This window comes from Mus pahari, chromosome 4, assembly GCF_900095145.1.
Source record: "Mus pahari chromosome 4, PAHARI_EIJ_v1.1, whole genome shotgun sequence".
Classification (NCBI taxonomy): domain Eukaryota; kingdom Metazoa; phylum Chordata; class Mammalia; order Rodentia; family Muridae; genus Mus; species Mus pahari.
In genome coordinates this window covers 129130850-129149657 of record NC_034593.1, presented here as the reverse complement: position 1 = coordinate 129149657, position 18808 = coordinate 129130850, and the positions used below count along the sequence as shown (strand labels likewise).

Sequence of the window (18808 nt, the reverse complement as noted above, 5' to 3'; positions counted from 1 at the left end):
TTTGTGAAATACTGTACACCAGGGAACAAGGCAGCTGATATCCAGTGATATTAGAGAATATTGCCCCTGGACACACACATACTTGAACTTAGTGGTGACAGTGTGCAGAACATGCAGGCATCTTGGTATGTTGTTAGCCCCTACACAGTGAGGAGGTTTCACATTCAGGAGCTGGGACTGAAAACATTATTGTTTGTAATTGCAATTTTATTCTTGTAACTCTGTTGCCAAGTTCTCCAGTGTGAACTTTGCAGATTACAACATCTTGTTGCAATGGGCAAAGGTTGGACACAGCGGGTGGGGATGCTTTAGAGGAAATGATTCCTCTAGTCTGAAAAGAAAGGAATGTTTATTTGGGTGACTAAATCTTTGCATAACTAGCTACCTTTAGAATACTCAGTCTAGGCTGACCCAGTAATCTATCTCTGGCCCTACTTGTGAATATCTTCCAAAGAAGATTCTACAGTGTGTAGAGAAGGGCATGAGGAAGAAGAGCTGGGGTGAGAATTACAAGAAAGGACTAATGGCTTTCCATTTTCTCCTGAATGTAAAATCTGAGAGGTGACAATAATGAACTTAGATAAGTGGAGGTTTTCGCCAATTATAGATGACAAATGAGAAGTTAAATGATGACAGTGAGTTATGCTATAAATTTGAGACATGAACCTCACACTATTTAGTAATTTAAAGTATTAAATCTACTTTCTCTTCAGAATTCTTTTTTGGGGGTGGGGAAAGGCAATTCTTTTCAAGTCTAGTCTACAACAACGGAACAAACATAAGCAATTCGTTTGGTGTGCCTCTAATTCCCAGATTCTACTCTCCTATTTAAATTTCCCCAAAGCAGTTCAAGATGTAATAGTCTTTCTTGTCTTTGTCAGTTGTCTTCTGCTGTCCCCTCCCTTGGCCTGCTTTATTGAGAAACCATTGCTGTGTGCACCAGAAACCTTGGTTCATGTGCACCAGAAGCCTTGGCTTATTGGGACACCACTGTCCCTGGTGTGTCAATGTGCTTCAGGCTCCCTCTTCTCTCTCTCTCTCTCTCTCTCTCTCTCTCTCTCTCTCTCTCTCTCTCTCTCTCTCATCCTTAACTATTTCTGCTTATGAGATTCCCAGCCTTATCTCACCTTCCTTCTCGGCTCTGAGTTTGGATGAACCAGGTCAAAACACAGAGTGTCTAATTTTTGATTTGTCCAGTTGGATGAATTTTATCTTTATGAAACTCATAATTTACCTCAGTAGGTTTCCCTCATGATAGTATTTAATCTAGATCCTCAGGTAAAACCTTGTGCAGTTGCTTCCTTTCTGTCTTTCTGCTTTCCAGACTTTTCTTCATGCTGCAGAATTTAGACTCTTGAAGTGCAATTTGGATGTCATCCTAATTTTGTAGTTTCTCATGGCATTGGGTTAAAATGTAGTTAGAGTCTCTTGCTGCAGTGAAATATTTATGACCTTGGCCCCGTTCTTGAGATTCATTTCCCCAAGCTGCTTACCTTTGCCCTGTCCATTCTGAACACATTCTGCTTCCCACACCCACAAGGACTTTACTTACCATCTGTATAGCTTGCCTCCCCTTCTCTGGTTAACCACCACCAGTCTCCAGAGTAAAGGGACAACTGTTGGTAGTTGTTACTAATGGCCCTGTACAAAGTATCATTTTTCACAATACTGCAGTGACTCCTGGCTTCTTCCTTTTCCCTCCTGATAGACAGTAAACAGAGCATGTGTCTGTCCATCTTCCATTCTCAGTATCTTGCCATGATTCTGGAGGTGTTTTCTGTTTTAGATACTGGGTAATCAATCAAATTACATATGTTCTCATAAGGGAGAACAGCATGTTGTCCTAGCTTCAGGGGGTTGACACATTCTTCATAACTTTATATTTGTACCCACATTCTGATTTGTCTTTCTTTTGTAATATTGAATGGCTTTGTTTTCTCCTTGTATAGCCCACGGTGGCTAATGCCTTGCTTTTGCTTCTAAATACCCTAGCTTGGACTATCCCGGCCTTTCCATGTGTACTTTCCTAATTTCAGAATCATCTCTTGTCATACACATCCATACCTACAAAGAAAGACACCACCTTCTGCATCCTATAATAATTTAATGGACAGTGTCTGTCTGCAGTTACCATTGTTTTCAAATATGACTCTGCTCTCTAGATACTCATTGGTACCTTGAGAGCAAAAGTTAGGTCAAATCCACAGTGTGAATCCCTTTCAACTTGACATAATTACAAATAACCAATACTACTACTGTTTTAATTTAGCAAATACAGGGACAAGAAAGGTGAACCAACACCTTCCTTGGGGATTTTAATTAAAGTGAGCTTTCGTTTCTGGAGTTTACTTCTGCTTATGGGGAATGAGTGAAGTGATCTCACAAGGTTCCTGTGAATCCTGGCTCTAGGAAAAGGAGACTCCTAAAGGATAAGTTGGGGTATCTTTGGTGTAAGTTGGGGTATCTTTGGTGTACAATGTCCTATTCGTCAAAAGAGGAGAGAGGTGAGGATGCTGGCTTCCCAGACCCACTTTTCTTTCCAGATAGAGGTTGTATTTGCTAATTTTACACATTTTTTTTATCTCTTTTGTGTCACAGTTTTGTTTTGTTTTGTTTTTTTGATAAAGGGTTTCTCTGTGTAGCTGTGGCTGTCCTGGAACTCACTCTGTAGACCAGGCTGGCCTCGAACTCAGAAATCCACCTGCCTCTGCCTCCCACGTGCTGAGATTAAAGGTGTGCGCCACCACTGCCCGGCTGTGTCCGAGTTTTGACATCTTCCATTTTTAGCCCAGGTTTTAAGCCTTGCTTTACCCACTTCTCTGATTTTTACCCTTCATGATGATTTACATTGTGTGTCTGTGCACATGCAGCTGTATAGGGTGCTTTATTTCAGACAGAATCATAGCTAACCCGTGTCCATATGTGAATTTCCTGTTAGAACTTAATTTCGCTTGCATAGGTGGTAATTGTCTCTGAGGTAATTTCTGGAAGGTTCCCAGGGAACCTGAGAATCACAGAGAGCAGTGGCACCCTAGGGACTTTCTGTGCACACAACACTTTTACTCTCGTTGGCTCCTTCTGCTGATACACTTCCTGCTCAAATGAGGTTTAATCCAGGTGATGTCAGGAGATCCCTCCTGTCCCTGGAGAGTGGAAAGCAACACCATGTGAAGTGCCTTGAAGGAATGCACGCAGCTTTCATGGCTCACTCACTCAAGCAGCTTTCCGGTACGTCAGTGTCCAAATAAAACACTTTCTATAGGAGACATAAATCCTGGATCGGGGCATCTCAGGGGTCGAATCTTAAACAGCAGACCTACAGCGACAAGACTGGATCGTTGTATAGCTCTCCCCACTGATGGTGAATTGTCCTAACGCAGAAAAGTACTGGCTCCACTTAGCAAAAACTAAATTTCCTGACTCCTTCTGATATCAATTTTGTCACTGCTTTTGATACATATATATTTACTGTACCTTTTAAAATACAAACATTAAATTCATAGAGCTAAGCTCACTAGGGATGATGTCAATATTCCCAATTAATGTTTTTGCAGGTGTCTCCATCATTGATGAAAGAGATTTAGTACTGAAGTTCTGGAATATGTTGAGATTCTTAGGAGTTTGATTTTTGCGATATTGTTTTGCAATATTGTCATCTCACCTTGATCCACCCACTCTAGAAACTTCCTCATAGACTTGCCCAGAAGTTTTCCTCCTGGGTAATTTGAGATCCTGTCATTTCGTTAGTAAACAGTGACTGACCATCACAAACACTGAGCTCTGGTGAACGGTACAGCAGAAAATACTCCATGCCCAGGGAGCTAAGGAATGCGCAGAGGTCAGCTGTGTAAGTTGATTCCACAACCACTCGGAAAATAATTCAGGAGACACAAATGATGTGTGCATACACCTGTGCAAGCTCTGTATATCACACCTCCAATATGTCTAACATGACTATTCCCTCTAGTATACTGTTTAGTTTCAAACATCAATTTTATGTCCTACCTATCCAGCACCCCATTTATACATTGTCTTTTCACAGTTCTTTAATGTGTTTTTTGTTTTTTCAAAGAGCTATGCTTAGTTTTCAAAATCTTTGTAGCTTATCCATCCAAGAGTCTCAGTGTTTACATACTGTCTGTCTCTATCTGCTAGCTTTCTCTCACCCTGACTTCTCTCCTTCTTTTTTGGGCATCAGTGGTTTCCAGCAGGAGACCCACCCTGGGGTGCAGAAGCTAGGAAGTGGAGCCCCTGCTACTTTACTCTGTTCCCGATAGACTCTCATTTCCACAGTGGCTTCTGCTCATGCCCTTAAGGAAACACATGTCCAGTATTTATTGCCCTGGTGAATGTACACTATGCTAAGCTACAAGGTAGAACTTTCCATTACAAACTCCTCTTTTCAGAATTCCTGTTGCAGATGTGTGATTGGAAAGCTTAATCAATACAGGAGATACAATGCATAATAAAGCTTAGCAGAAGTATTGTTTAAAGTCCCCTTATTCTCCACTTTCAAACTACAGAGCATTTACCTGAGCTTAAGCAGTACACCAAGCACATAGGACACAGGCTCCTAACTAGGCCTATGGGTGCTCAGTGATGCTCTGCAGGTGGTGTAACTAGGGACTGATAAAAGAGTGCTCTGCCTTCCCTGAGCGAATAAGGCCAGGCAAGAATTCAAATCTTTATTTTTCCCATGTGACAGCGTTCTGAATGAAGCTGGTGGTAACATGCATTTCCCACCTGTGTGAATTGTAGGCTTCTATTTTTCAAATCCTACTTTAATAAGTGTACTTAAACACTTTAACCTCTTTTCTAAAAGGAAAGGTTAATAGGGCAAAGGACGGTGTGGACCTGCTTAGAAATGTTTCTTTGGAGCAAATCCAATTTGTGTTGTCAGGATATTAGTAATTCAGTTCACGTGAATCGGCAGCGCTACCTTGATCCACTCACACACACCATTTATGAATGAGCACCAAGAGTTCCATTCAGAAGAAACATAAGGCTCTGCCAATCCGCCAGAGTCCACCGAAGTAGCAAGAAGCCCCTGGAACACCACCAGAAGTCCTTTAGTGTGTTTCTCTCTATAAAGTCATGACAAATGATGACCAGAAAAGAGTGTCAAGACAAACCAATATCACACAGTGTCCCCCACTGTCTATTGGGTTATATTTATATTCTTTCCAAACATCACTTGTTCTCTCAAGTATCTACTCTAGCATAGCGTCACATGCCCTTCTTCCAGGCTGCTTCCAGAAAAACACCACGTGTGTCTCTTCTCCGCAAAACATCCCCCACATGTCTGCTTCATAAAAAACACCCTCTCCACAAAATACCCATGAAAGGATATAGGTACAGAGACAAAATTTAGAGCTAAGATGAAAGGATGGACTATCCAGAGTCTACCCTACCCGGGGATCCATCCCATCATCAGCCACCAAACCCAGATACTACTGCATATGCCAGCAAGATTCTGCTGAAGGGACCCTGATATAGCGGCCTCTTGTGAGGCTATGCCAGTGCCTGGCAAACACAGAAGTGGATGCTCACAGTCAGCTATTGGATGGAACACAGGGCCTCCAATGGAGGAGCTAGAGAAATTACCCAAGGAGTTGTAGGGGGCTGTAACCCTGTAGGTGGAACAACAATATGAACTAACCAGCACCCCCAGAGCTCGGGTTTCTAGCTGCATATGTAGCTGAAGATGGCCTAGTTGGCCATCATTGGGAAGAGAGGCCCCTTGGTCTTGCAAACTTTATATGACCCAGCACAGGGGAACGCCTGGGCCAAGTAATGGGAGTGGGTGGGTAGGGGAGCAGGGGCAGGGGGAGGGTATAGGGAACTTTTGGGATAGCATTTGAAATGCAAATAAAGAAAATATCAAATAAAAAAGAAAAGAAAAAAATCCTCTCATAAGACAGTTTCCAGAAAAAAACATCACATGGCACAACCGAGTCTCCAAAGAAGTCAGAAATTTGTACTTCATTGCATAGTTCCCTTGACCCCCTCTTGGTACAGTCCTGCCTGGCACCTTTGGGAGATAGGGTAGCCTTACTGCATTACTCCTATTATTGCCTTTCTTCTCTGTGTCTCTGTCCTGCACACACATTATATCAAGTTACTCCCCCTTGTCTTCATTCCTACTACAAGCAGTATAGCCAGGAGAATTCATATTTACTCTACACCATCCTGGTCTGGGCTAGAAAAATTGCTTGATCTCAAGACAGTTAGGAAGTCCTTTGACATCCCTCTGAATCTCTGATTTTTTTTGTTGTTGTTGTTTTTTTTAACTGCTAACTAGTGACAGGTCAGAGATGCAGGCTTGGCATGCAGTTTGAAGTTCAAATACAAGGAGGCATTATATATCCCATCAGAAGTATTAAAGCAGTAAGTGAGAAAAACTGTAAAATGGCTGGCAGAAATGAAGCTCTTCCTAAGAGAAATTTGTGTTTCTATTTCTATTTTTTAAATTATCTTTAATCATTTCTTACAGTCCAGGCATTATCCCAGTCTACCCTCTCAGTTCTTCATCCTATTTCGCCTTCGCTGTCTCCAGGAGGATGTTCCCACCCCACCCTACCCTGCCAGGCCTCCCCATTCCCTGGGGCCTCAAGTCTCTCCAGGGTTAGGTGCATCTTCTCTCACTGAGGCCAGACCAGGCAGTCCTCTGCTGTATGTGTGTCTGGGGCCTCAGCCCAGCTTGTGTCTGCTGCCTGGTTGGTGGTTCAATGCTAAGAGGGTCTTGGAAACACAAATTTCTTGGGATCCATCTCAAGGGGAATCTCGGAGAAATTTGCATCTCTAAACCTATCAGAATATTGAAACAGTGGACTCCAAAGAAATGGGGATTTCTCTGGGAATCTCATGCTGGGTAAAGAGCTTGGCCGCAGCCAGAGGAGAATTTGGCCTGCACAAAGCGAAGTCAAAGATTTTAACTCTTTGTCAGCATGCAGCCCAGGATGACCAAGTAGTGGGTGAGACCACTCCTTGAAGAGTTACTAGATATGCATATCCTTGACCCTGTATTTAAGTTAGATCTCACTATGGGTCCCTCTTGGCCTCTGGTGTTTTCTGGATCTCTGGCCTTTGCAGGGTATCCACCTAGCATATAGCTGGCTCCCTTTCCTGTTAACAGAATGAGTCTTTATCCTCTGCATTCTTGTCTGCCACAGCCTGTCAGGATTCTCAGGAGCCTGTTTCCTCTCTGTTATACCTTCTATACCTTTCTCACACACCTATAGAAAAGCTTCCCCCATCTGGCTATATGTAACTCCTTCTTTGACATACTTGCCAATGTATTTTAAACTTGCCTGTATTTATGCCTTCCTTTGTTCTACAAAAACTGTAAGACTTTTATGAAACCACTTGTACATTGGAACATGAAATTTGGGGTTAGATTAAGTCTTTGTTTCCGAAAAATAGTTCCAGAATAAACTACTCCCTGTTCCCTTTAAGATGAGATCTGTGGTTTTAGCATTGGCATTATTAATCTTCAAATTACACGTGTTTTCTAATTCTACTTAAGTTTATAGCCCCTTGGTACACAGACTAAGAAGAACAAAAGCCTGGTTAGGTCTAATGGGAATATTAATTATGAAATTATAATTGAAGGAGACAATCTGTTCCTGTAATTCTCTAGAGCCTCCACCTCTGCCACCAGGCTCTGATTATTAACCCTGACTCTTTTCCACAGGAAAAATAAAGAGGACTTCCCCTCATTGTCCATGGGAAAGATAAAGAGCTCATATTTCCTTGATATTCAATGCAGCACCTACATTTATGACAGAATATTTTGAGTTCTTAGCAGAAATCCATTTTTTTTTTTTGCTAGCTCTATGTAGTTTATAAATGACTTTTTAATTTCATGGTCAAAGCCTGTAGCTTTCCTTAGTCCTTGAAATATATACTTTCCAGTCATTGATCCTGCCAGATTATATTAAATATACTTGTATATATATAATAATGTATATTTATATACATTTTATTTATGATCTATTTTAAACACTCATAAGGCATTTCAAAGGACAGTTGGGTTACAGTTGAATATTAACAGATAATAACAGCTTGCCTCCTTTTCTTTAGTCTTTTCAACAGAAATAAGATGTTGAATATAATCCTTTTCACTTCCCCCATTTTATTGCTTTTTATGATTTGGTAATTCACTTGTGTGGCCCTTCCAGTATCTGCATAGGCTCTGTGGGGTTGGAGCTACTCTCTCCTCCTCTGCTCATGTTTCATAGTATCCATTTTTTCTGCCAACTTTGACTCTCGCTGTTTTGCACCCCTGCATAGAGAAGGAGGCTGGACTAGGCTGAAGACCCTCACCCGCTCTGCGCCTTTCTTTCTCATTGACTTGCTTCAGTGAACCTCCCTCTACCCTCTTATAAGGACGACAACTTCTGAATCCACTTTCTTCCGTTATTCTTGTATACCCATATTCAATTTAATTTTCATTTTTGGTCTTAAAGACTAATAGAAGGTCATTTTTATCTCTGCTGTTACTTGAGAACAGGTGTGATGCTACTGAAAGTCAAAGAGAAGTCCCTTATTACTTCCTTTTTTATTTTTGAGATTATAATTTAATTACAGCATTTCTCCCTTCTCACCTCCTTTCAAACTTTCTGACGTACCTATCCACTCTCCTCTAAATTCTTAGGCTTTGTGCTACTGCTTGTGAGCGCATGTATATATTTGTGCATAGATATATATCCCTAATATAGCCTTTGAGTCCATATAATGTTACCTGTATGCATGCTTTCAGGACTGACAGTTTGAATTAGATGAACAATTGGTGCGCTCTCCCCTGAGAACCAGCTCTCCTGCTTCCAGGCTTACTAAGTTCCTATATAGCCCTTTGTGTATGGTTGAGGCTTCATTGACTGCCCAGTTTTGCTTTTCTTGCTATCTTCCTGTTCAGATCATACTTGGGAGGGCTGCTATCTCGTCTCGTCTCGTCTCATCTTATCTCATCTCATCTCATCCTACTTATCTCATCTGGTCTGATTTTATCCTACCTTGGAGAATAAGAAAACTGGTAGTATCCAGGAGTCCCTATAATTAGCTTCTTTGTTATTTTTGAATGTAGTACTTGAGACATTTCCTATTAGGTTAATACTAATCTTTTATAAAATCAATTTGTCCAACAAAATGCAATCTATCTATGTATCTAGATCGCCTTCATTTTATGTCTTTTATATAACAGCTTTACATTTCTCTTTAAGTGCTGCTGTCAGCAGGCTTTGTCCTTCCCACTTCATGTCCCCCCCCCCCCACCTGGTGTGAGCTATGTGATGAGTAAAGACAGACTGAGGCGTTTATCCTTAGGGCCACACCACATAACTATGGCATGTATTCAGGAGCTTCAAATCTTTACATTGCCAGGTACTTCTAGTGGAACATGTTTCCTGCTACTCATAGGGAAGATGTTCTTCAGATACTGGGAAACCCCAGTGGCAAAGGAAAGGGAGATGGAATGCCCTTCAGAAGCGTGCATTCGGGAGGGGGACCACTGTCTTTGCAGTTGATCGATCTTGAAAACCTTGGTCGTTTTCTTTTGCCTTAGTTGAGAGGGAAAGAGTTTAGAGAGGAAACAAATCTTACTAGTGTCATTTGGTAGCAGTTACCTTGCAGTCCTCCAGCAGAGAGGTAGGGAGCTTTACCACACATTCCCCAACCACTGCCTGGCCTCTCAGACTCTAAAAGACACAAAGGATCTAAGAATTGAGCTGTCAAAAAATCTCCATCAACCGGAGCCACGATGTATCTCCAGTTTGCCTGATACTTTCTTGGATGTCCTAGTCTAAGATGATTCTTGTTTTCCTTTCTCAGTATATATTCTTGAATATAATTAGAGCCTATAATTATCCTTTTTCCTATATTATTTTTGTGAGTCTAGAACCTAAGACTCCATATTTGGGATGTGTACTGCATTCTTCTAATAGTTAAAAATGATACATTATAACATGTTCAGATAGCTTGTCAATGGAATACCTCCTTTGCACACACATGATATGGACCAGCAGGTGTAGTAGGAGGAGAGAAGCTATTCTTTACTGGTTCTTTGGGAATTATCAGTTTCATACGGTGTGTTGGGTGGTGTTTTTCCATTAATTTTTAGCTTCCCTTTAAATATATTGCTGGCATACTTTTCTCCCTTATAAACTATTCCTAAGACATTTTAGCCAACTTGGTATGTACTTCCCAGTTAAAAGAACAAATCAATTGTATTTAGTTCAGAGAAAAAGATACATTTTAGATATTTTCTTGATATTGCTTATTTTATGTTCTGAGACAGGTTTCCTACCTCAAATTCATTACACAGTTGAGACTGGTCTTGAACTCCTTTACTCTGTCTCCTCATTCCAAAAGTTTAGATCGCATATGCGTGAACTCCTATGCATAGCTTTTATTAGATATTTTGCAATAATTTAAATTTAATTATGTAAGTAATATTTTATACATTGGGGCTTCATTCTCATTTAGTTATGCATGGTCTGGATGTTTAATCTGCGGATGTTTAGCTTTTGCCAAGAAATGTTTTTATGAGGAAATGTTCTGTTCCCTGAAAGCTTTTCTCTTTGAGTTGCCACTGGCAAGCTTGTCCAGAGACCCACAGCAGCATCTCCAGTGCTGACAATGGCTCATCGTCTTTCCCTTAGTGACACAAATGAGGTTGACATCCCACCCAACACCCGGGTTGGCACCAAGCGCTATATGCCTCCAGAAGTGCTGGATGAGAGCTTGAATAGAAACCATTTCCAGTCCTACATTATGGCTGACATGTATAGCTTTGGACTCATCCTCTGGGAGATTGCAAGGAGATGTGTTTCTGGAGGTAAGAAAGAAACCTCTTTGAAAAGCTACTCACGGGAAATGTTTGTAAATCCCTTCTGATCAGAAAGGATTAAAGTTGGCACATTATATACAATATCCCATTTTCTTTCCTTCCTAGCCTTCATTTCTGTTGATGTAGTCATAATCCTTCCAGGAAATACTTGACATATTAGTACCTCTCTGCTGGCTGCCTACTCTCTTCTCTGGCCAGTGAATGTGCTCTTCTAGATTCTCTGCCAGCTTCCCCTGGCTTGTCACATGACACCCTTGGCCTCTCTTGTTCTACCATCTCACTTCTTTTAAAGGTTCACCAGTAGTTACTCCTACACCCTCTCCTACCCTTTCCAGTTTCTCCTACCCATCCCAACCCACTGCTGCAACCTCCATCCTTCCTCTGCTGAGGTAACGTGGAGACACAGGAGAGTGGAGCACCCCTTCCTGAACACTCGATTCCTTCCTTCCTTCCTTCCTTCCTTCCTTCCTTCCTTCCTTCCTTCCTTCCTTCCTTGTCTTTCTTCCTTTCTCTCTCTCTCCCCCCTCTCTCCCTCCCTCCCTCCCTCCCGCCTCCCCCTCTTTCCTTCTCTTTTTGGTTAAAATAAAAAGTTAAATGAAGTTAAAGCATAAAAATTTTGTTATTGTTCATGATTATTTTTCCATAAGCTTAAGAATTCCTAGCAAAGCCAACTGCTTGGCATACATTCTGGGAACCAAATTCTGATCCTACAGAAGCAGCAAGTGTGTGTAAGCATTCATCCATCTCTTTGGCCCCTGGTTATATCTTATGTCTCATGTGGTTTGTATACCTAGCTTGCCTTACCATCCCTCAGTTCATCCATGTAATGAGTTAACTAGAGACAGGCTTGACTGTGAAGATGTATCTGGGTCAATGTCTCTAGAGTTAGAAAGAAAATGCTCAAATGAAGTGAAGTCTGCTATAAGCTGGGCCCAGTATTTCATTACTTATGTACTGAGAGTACAGTGAATCCCAGTTGAAGAATAGTGAACACAGATAATACAAGTAATAATGCTATGCAGTTATAGCCTGACTACTAATGACAAACAGGCAATATGTTTGAAGTGCTTAAAGAATAGTTTTGAATCATTGGGTCCCTTCTATTCTATATGAGTTTGATTTACAAAAAAAGAATATAACACAAACTCTAAATTTTGTCTGAATAAATCCTCAGTGAAATATGATTATCGTTGATGTTTGGTTTTGAGATAGAATTTCACTGTGGAGTCCAGATTGGCACTGCACTATCTATGTAGTCCTGCCTGGCTTTGAACTCAGACCTGTAATCTTTCTCCCTCCGGTTCCCTAATACTGATAGGTGTATCTCATCATCCTAATGAATTTAATGCTGTGATAGTTGCTCTTATAACTGGATGGTCTCACAATGTTCTGATGAAGGTGATAGCATTCCTACCAAAGAGAGGGGGTAGAGTCTGGGGGAGAGTTCAGGAACCCTCTCCATCACTTGAGGACAGGGGTTATTTAGAATTACCATCATAATGTTAAAAAGAGTATACTAAAAATAGCCTACCTTCTTAAAGGACTGGCCAATAAATAAATAAATAAATAAATAAATAAATAAATAAATAAATAAATAAAATTAGCTATTAGGCTGGATGAGATATGTGAAATAGGAAATTTAAAGAAGAAAATGAAAATCAGATCATTTTCAAACCTAAGATGAATCATGGCTAATATTTTTGGCTATACAACTTTTCAATATTGAGTGTGCAAAACTTTTCATAATTCATAATTTTTCAATGAATCTGACATTTGTTTAAGTAGGATGCTCTTCCAAACTTATGATGCTTTCAGTCTCACGTGCCAGCAGTAGAAGCAGTTGCATGTGATTTGGCATCGATTCAAGACGTGTTGTCTAGTCTTACATTGAGACTTAATATGGATTTTCAAAATATAACTAGCTCATACAAATTGAAGATGCTTGTTTTAACAGCCTTCGGAATGTAATCAGGAGATGAGGGGACACTTGAGGACCTATGATAGTATGAAGCACTGGGTTCTCTGTTAATTTTTGTAAATTAAATTGTCATTTGGGTAAATGCTTTTCAAGACTTACTTTGTTGTTAACCAGAACCCGTGTTTAAAAGCAATAGATTTTTTTTTAATTGAGGAAATTTGTATGTTAGGCATATTTTTTACCAGTTCATAGAAGATAATTTCATTAATAAACACATCTTCAGGTATAGTGGAAGAATACCAGCTTCCCTATCACGACCTGGTGCCCAGTGACCCTTCTTATGAGGACATGAGAGAAATTGTGTGCATGAAGAAGTTACGGCCTTCATTCCCCAATCGATGGAGCAGTGATGAGGTAAGGCCAGGCTTAGGGAAGATATGGCTGACTTCTAAATATGCTTCTGTTTTGTCAAAAAATGTAATATGCATCACTGCAATTCATTTTGATGGTGACAGCAGTGCTGTCTCATTGTGGTATTTGTATAGAACTATCTGTAGTGCATCAAATCTATTCTCTTTTTTTTCTGATTTTATTTTGTCAACTACATAACATAGCAAATGGTCACGATTGAGCCTGTGGAACATTACTTGAAGTGGACCTGATTTTGTTTCCTAGCTCACAACCTTCTGAGAACATTATTTCATACATCAAATGTGACATTTGCATAACAACTATGGGTTTTTTTTTTTTTTTTGGTTTTTGAGGGTTTTTTTTGTTGTTGTTTTTTGTTTTTTGTTTGCTTGTATGTGTATGATTTTAGGACTGTCCATGATGAGAGTGGGAAATAGTCTTTCTCAGGGAAGAGCCCCTCAATCGGTTATCAAATTATATATAGTGTGTGTGTGTGTGTGTGTGTATATATATATATATGTATATATATATACACACATACATATATATACATATATATGTGTGTGTATATATATATATATACACATACATATATATACATATATATACATATATTATACATTTATATGTATATATACTTACATTTATAGATATAAACACATTTTTAGGTATTTAATAAATATTTGCTCAAATCACAAATCTGTTTATTGTGAGGGTTTGTATGTGAAGCCCGAGTAAGTGGGAAAGGCTGCTGCCAGGCTGGATAAAGTGAGTGGAACAGACCTGGACTTGTTTTCTGCTTCAGTGTCTCTCTATCCACATTATTCACTCACCCACACCCGAGTCTCTGGCATTTTGGAAAGTTCAGGAGGACTTGAAGCACATTCTGGACCCACCAAAGACAGGAGCACGGAACGCTGTTCAGAAAGACAGTGTCCGTATACATTCCCTCAACTGCTCAGTTGGCCTGGTGTGTAGTTCTTGCATTGCTGCTTAGTGTATGCTTTCTAAGAAGTCATGCGGAGAGCACTGTGAGGTGCTGGGGTTATATTCTTCTATGGTAGCCTGTGGGTGTCATTTGAAAACTCTTCACTGATGATTTTTAATGAAGCAAAATTGTGCCTTGCATCAAGAACAATTGGTAGACCATAGGTTAATCAAGGAGAAATTTCTAGCAAACCTCTCCACAGGCCATTGATCTTGTTAAGTGCTATAGCTAGAGCAGAATGGCGTGATTTAGAAATACCGTGTTTCTTTGAGCAGCACAGAATTAGATGGATACATTATGTATACATTAATGTAATACATTATTGAAATACATTATGTGTGGTAAACAATCTAGAGAGGAGAATTCAGACCCACTGAGGATCATGTTTGCTTACCACTATCTTTAAAGTCATCCTTCTCTCTCTTCAAAGCCTCTAGTCTTCTGTCATCACCAGGGAAATATGAGAGTCTGTGGGAGTCATGATCCGTTGACGTGAAATTTGGCATTCATACTTCACTGGTGCCTTAAAAATATCTGCAGACCGCATGAACACCAGATAAATGCCAAACCCTGCGTGCCGTATAAAGAGTACGTGTCTCTGACTTCACTCCAATGTTTTTTTCTCTTTCAGTGTCTCAGGCAGATGGGGAAGCTTATGACAGAGTGCTGGGCGCAGAATCCTGCCTCCAGGCTGACGGCCCTGAGAGTTAAGAAAACACTTGCCAAAATGTCAGAGTCCCAGGACATTAAACTCTGATGTCACATACTTTTGGACAGAGCAAGACTCTCACCGAAGCATCCTTAGCCCAAGCCTTGAACGTTAGCCTGCTGCCCAGTGAGTTCAGACTTTCCTCGAAGAGAGCAAGCTGGACAGACACAGAGGAACCCAGAAACATGGATTCGTCATGGCTTTCTGAGGAGGGGAAACTGGGTAACTTGTTCAAGATATGATGCATGTTGCTTTCTAAGAAAGCCCTGTATTTTGAATTACCATTTTTTTAAAAAAGAAAGATACTTTAATTTTTACCAAAATAAGACAAATATTGTAGATGTTTGAAGGTTTATACAGCTATAGTTTAAATAATAACAAAAGGCCTTCCTAGAAATGTTCCTGGAAGTCAAAATGTTTTCTCCATTGGCAAAATACTCTTGCACTCTAGAAAACAGAACAGCCTGTGAACATAAATTAGAATTCAACTTACTTGCTTCCCTGCCCGAGACACTTCAGACTGTTTGGGTCAGCCCTGCTCTGGGATGCCAGTGCTGTGTGAATGCACAAGCATGCAAGTCCCACCTACCTGGGACCACAGCTTGGACTCCTTCTGCAGCTTCAGCCAGAGTGAAACAAATGAAAGCTTTGTGCCACTAGTAGGATTATGTGTTGGTGGGTTCTTCAGAGCTACTCCTGCTTCAGGGTGCGTTAGGCAGCTCTTTCAGGCAATGCCTCCCCCCCGCTTGCATTAAACACCAGCAAAGCTTTATCACGAGTGGAGAATCAACACGTGCCTGCTTTTGTTCTCATAAATCAGAAGATCAATATTAAATAAAACTGTCAGGAATGTGGTAGAGAGACAAGGGACTTTAAAAATGGAAGTGATTTGGGCTTGTATTATAAGGAAGACATGTCAGTTAGGCAGTGCCGAGACTGAAGGAGCAGCAGATAGCCGGCTTGTTCCTTCTGTGTGCATAAGGACCCATCACAGCAGTACAGGAAAGAAGTGTGCACGTCACAGTGTGTATAGGTATGTATAGTTTTGTGTTGTCGTGTTTTCTAAATCTCTGGTTTCAGAGGCAGAGAGGAAGCATCTGATCTGTCAGGTTAACGTCACTAAATTTAATTTAAAAATAAGCAGAGGAAAGTTGATGAGGTCACCGAACATGGCTGTTGTGATTCCTTCTAGAATAGATATATGGGTCTGGTATGGACCTCTTACATGGACATTTCATACCTTAGGTATAACTCATTTACTCTCATGTGCATTTCACTACTAATTTATTCTGTTTCTCTAGTACAGCACGTACACAAAACATCTCGTGATTCAGTCCTGTGAGGTCCTAACTTTTGACTATCTGTGCAAAACCACTGATACGACCAGTATTCCTTAGGAAGGAAATAAGGTGTAAAATGGCACATGGCCTTCTCAACTTCCTTCACATAGTTCCTTACTGTGTTCCTTCCAGAATGATTAGAAATTGCGTACTTGTTATTAAGAAAGGTGGAAGTACTTCCTATGCCTTAGAAAGTGACATTCCTCCAAGATTCCTCCAGGGGGCAGTGTTTTCCTATGCATCTCACCGCTGGGTGCTTGAAAGATGGAGCCCTTAGGGAAAGTTGACAGCTGCATGAGAAATGAGGAAATGTTTTACTCCTTTTCTGGAGTAGACATTCATCTGGAAAGCAATCCTGGAGCTCAGTGTCTTTGCGCTATACCTGGAGTTTAGGAAAACTGTAAAGAAAAGCATCCCTCTGTGTTCTGTTTCATTGTATGGTACTGCCGGGCCACAGTTTAGTTTCCACTAGGATAGATCTACTCAGTTCTTAAATCTGAAAAGATAAAAACTGGTTGTTAATTTAACGGTCATCACATTTTGCTCTTACTGAGGCCAGTGCAAGCTAAGCCATCGAAGAGCCTTTTCTCTATTAAATGACATTTGCTACAGTTTTCCCATTTATTTCTGTCGCATGGCAGTCATCTGAGCCTGGGGGGAAAAGCCTTATTGCCTCTAGACAGATCCATCTGCAAACACCTATGGAGCATTTTGCCAGTTAAGTGGGTACATTTTGATTTTTATTTTCTGGGGTTTTCTTAGGCTTAAGTGAGGTTGTGGGGACCTCGTAGGTCACACTGTGTTTTCTTTATTGGTAGATTTTAAAATGTGCGCAAATTTAAATCAGAATGTCTTGTGATGGAGCTGTTGATGATTTAAAGAGTTCTAGATTTCTAGGGTTCCTGTGAAGAACGGGGAGAAATTTGAGTGTCGAAATTTCATCTATATGGTTCATTTTACTGCTTTGGGGAAAATCAACTGCTTATTTGCTAATTATTGACTTTATTTATTCAGTACAAAATCTTGAAATTATTGAGATCATTTAAAAGATCCACTCAGTTATTATGAATTTTCAATAAGAATTTATAATTTATTTATGAATATAATTTCTGTCTTATGAAAACCTAACTGATACAACTAAGTTGTTAAGGACTACCTGTTGACTTCCCAGTAATCCACGATAACCTTTAAACTTCTAGCATCTCAGAAAAATACATTTATTTTATTATTTTTTTGCTCTAACTTTCTGCAAATTAATAATATAATTGACTGTTGCTTACCCTCAGGACTCTTTCAAAGAGCAAGATTTTCTTCTAACTCCTCTCCTCTGAAGGAATCCTAAATTATTAATTGTTAGATAAGCTTTATGTGTCCAAGTTTATGGTTGATGTGCGTATGTATATAGTATATAAATATAGATGTATATGTAAATATGTTCATTCTGGAGTCTGGCACAACTCTAGTATGTGGATTAGAAAGTAAAATATTATGGATGGTAAAGTCCTAAATGAAGAATAATATTTATTTATGGAAACATGTACATTGTGAACTCCCAAATGAAAAGCAGTGAGCAGTGTGTATGACTCGGACAGTGCACCCTGACGTCACTCCTGCCCGTTCTTAGTACTCCCCCAACAGAAAGCTTCTTAGGGGACATGCTGGACTTTGCTTCCAGGGAATTCGCTGGCACATTTCAATTGGTGTGTGGTCCAGGCCCGCAAGTCCCTAGTAATCACCTGCTTTCATGTTCCTCATGCCAACCAAATTCATCAGGAGTGTTCTGTTTTCCATCTGTACTCACACTTCTTGGTTTGTGGATGGAAAGGCAAAGAGGATACATTTTTTTTTTTAACTTGAACATGTTTTGGTGGTTACACCATCTCAGAAACTCCCAGTCCCATAAAAAGTAGAAAGGAATGGGGCTGTGTCAAAAATGATACAATTTAACAGAACTGATTGTTACAGAAACTAATGCCGTAGATTTTAAGAGAAAAATTGGTAATATTTAGGGGGAGCGGTTCTTTTCTGTCTGTTTCAAAACAAAACTCATTTGTGTTCTATCGGGAAACCAGTGCCTTATGGAATTTGTATATACTGTAATTATTCAGGGTTAGGGAACAAACAGTTGTATTTGTTACAAATTGTGTATGACTTGTTTTCTTATTTCCCTCAATAAAATGGTGTCATTCTCCCCATTCAAAAACTATGACTGGTGTCTCATAGTTGGGCCTTTTCTTTTTCTTTGAAATGACCTCATGACAGCAGCTGGGAAGGGTGGCCGCTGAGGGGGCAGAGGTAGGTAAGCCTGTGCACCAGCATCCTGAGGTAAGAATGAACTGGTGTCTTCCACTTTCTCTGTTTAGGGAATGCTGTCATCTCCTGGGGGTGAGTAGTTGGTGGTTTGAGAGAAATGAAGAAAGTATAAAGTTTCACTGTGGAAAATAACAGCATACTTGAAGATACAGCCTGCTGGCTGACAGCCATGCTCAGGACCAGTGGAGGGTATTGGTATTAAATGTTGGGCACCAGATTCCAGAGCTGCTTGAGGACCAAGGTTCACTCCTATGTCAGGGCTGGGATAAGAGGGTATGGTTGG

The 18808-nt window shown here is 40.3% G+C and overlaps 1 protein-coding gene across 8 annotated transcripts in view; it reads left to right on the top strand.

The window, feature by feature from the left end:
- Bmpr1b (bone morphogenetic protein receptor type 1B) overlaps positions 1-18398 on the top strand; it is a 325936-nt gene extending 307538 nt beyond the window's left edge. For 7 of the 8 annotated variants that reach the window (XM_029537808.1, XM_029537810.1, XM_029537811.1 and 4 more), the window contains 3 exons: positions 10659-10834; positions 13048-13178; positions 14795-18398. In XM_029537808.1, the coding sequence (XP_029393668.1) occupies positions 10659-10834; positions 13048-13178; positions 14795-14920 (433 nt within the window). In that variant the 3' untranslated portion in view covers positions 14921-18398. The remainder of the gene's footprint in view (positions 1-10658; positions 10835-13047; positions 13179-14794) is intronic. The other variant, XM_021195257.1, reaches the window with a different exon arrangement.
- Positions 18399-18808: the final 410 nt, after the last annotated feature.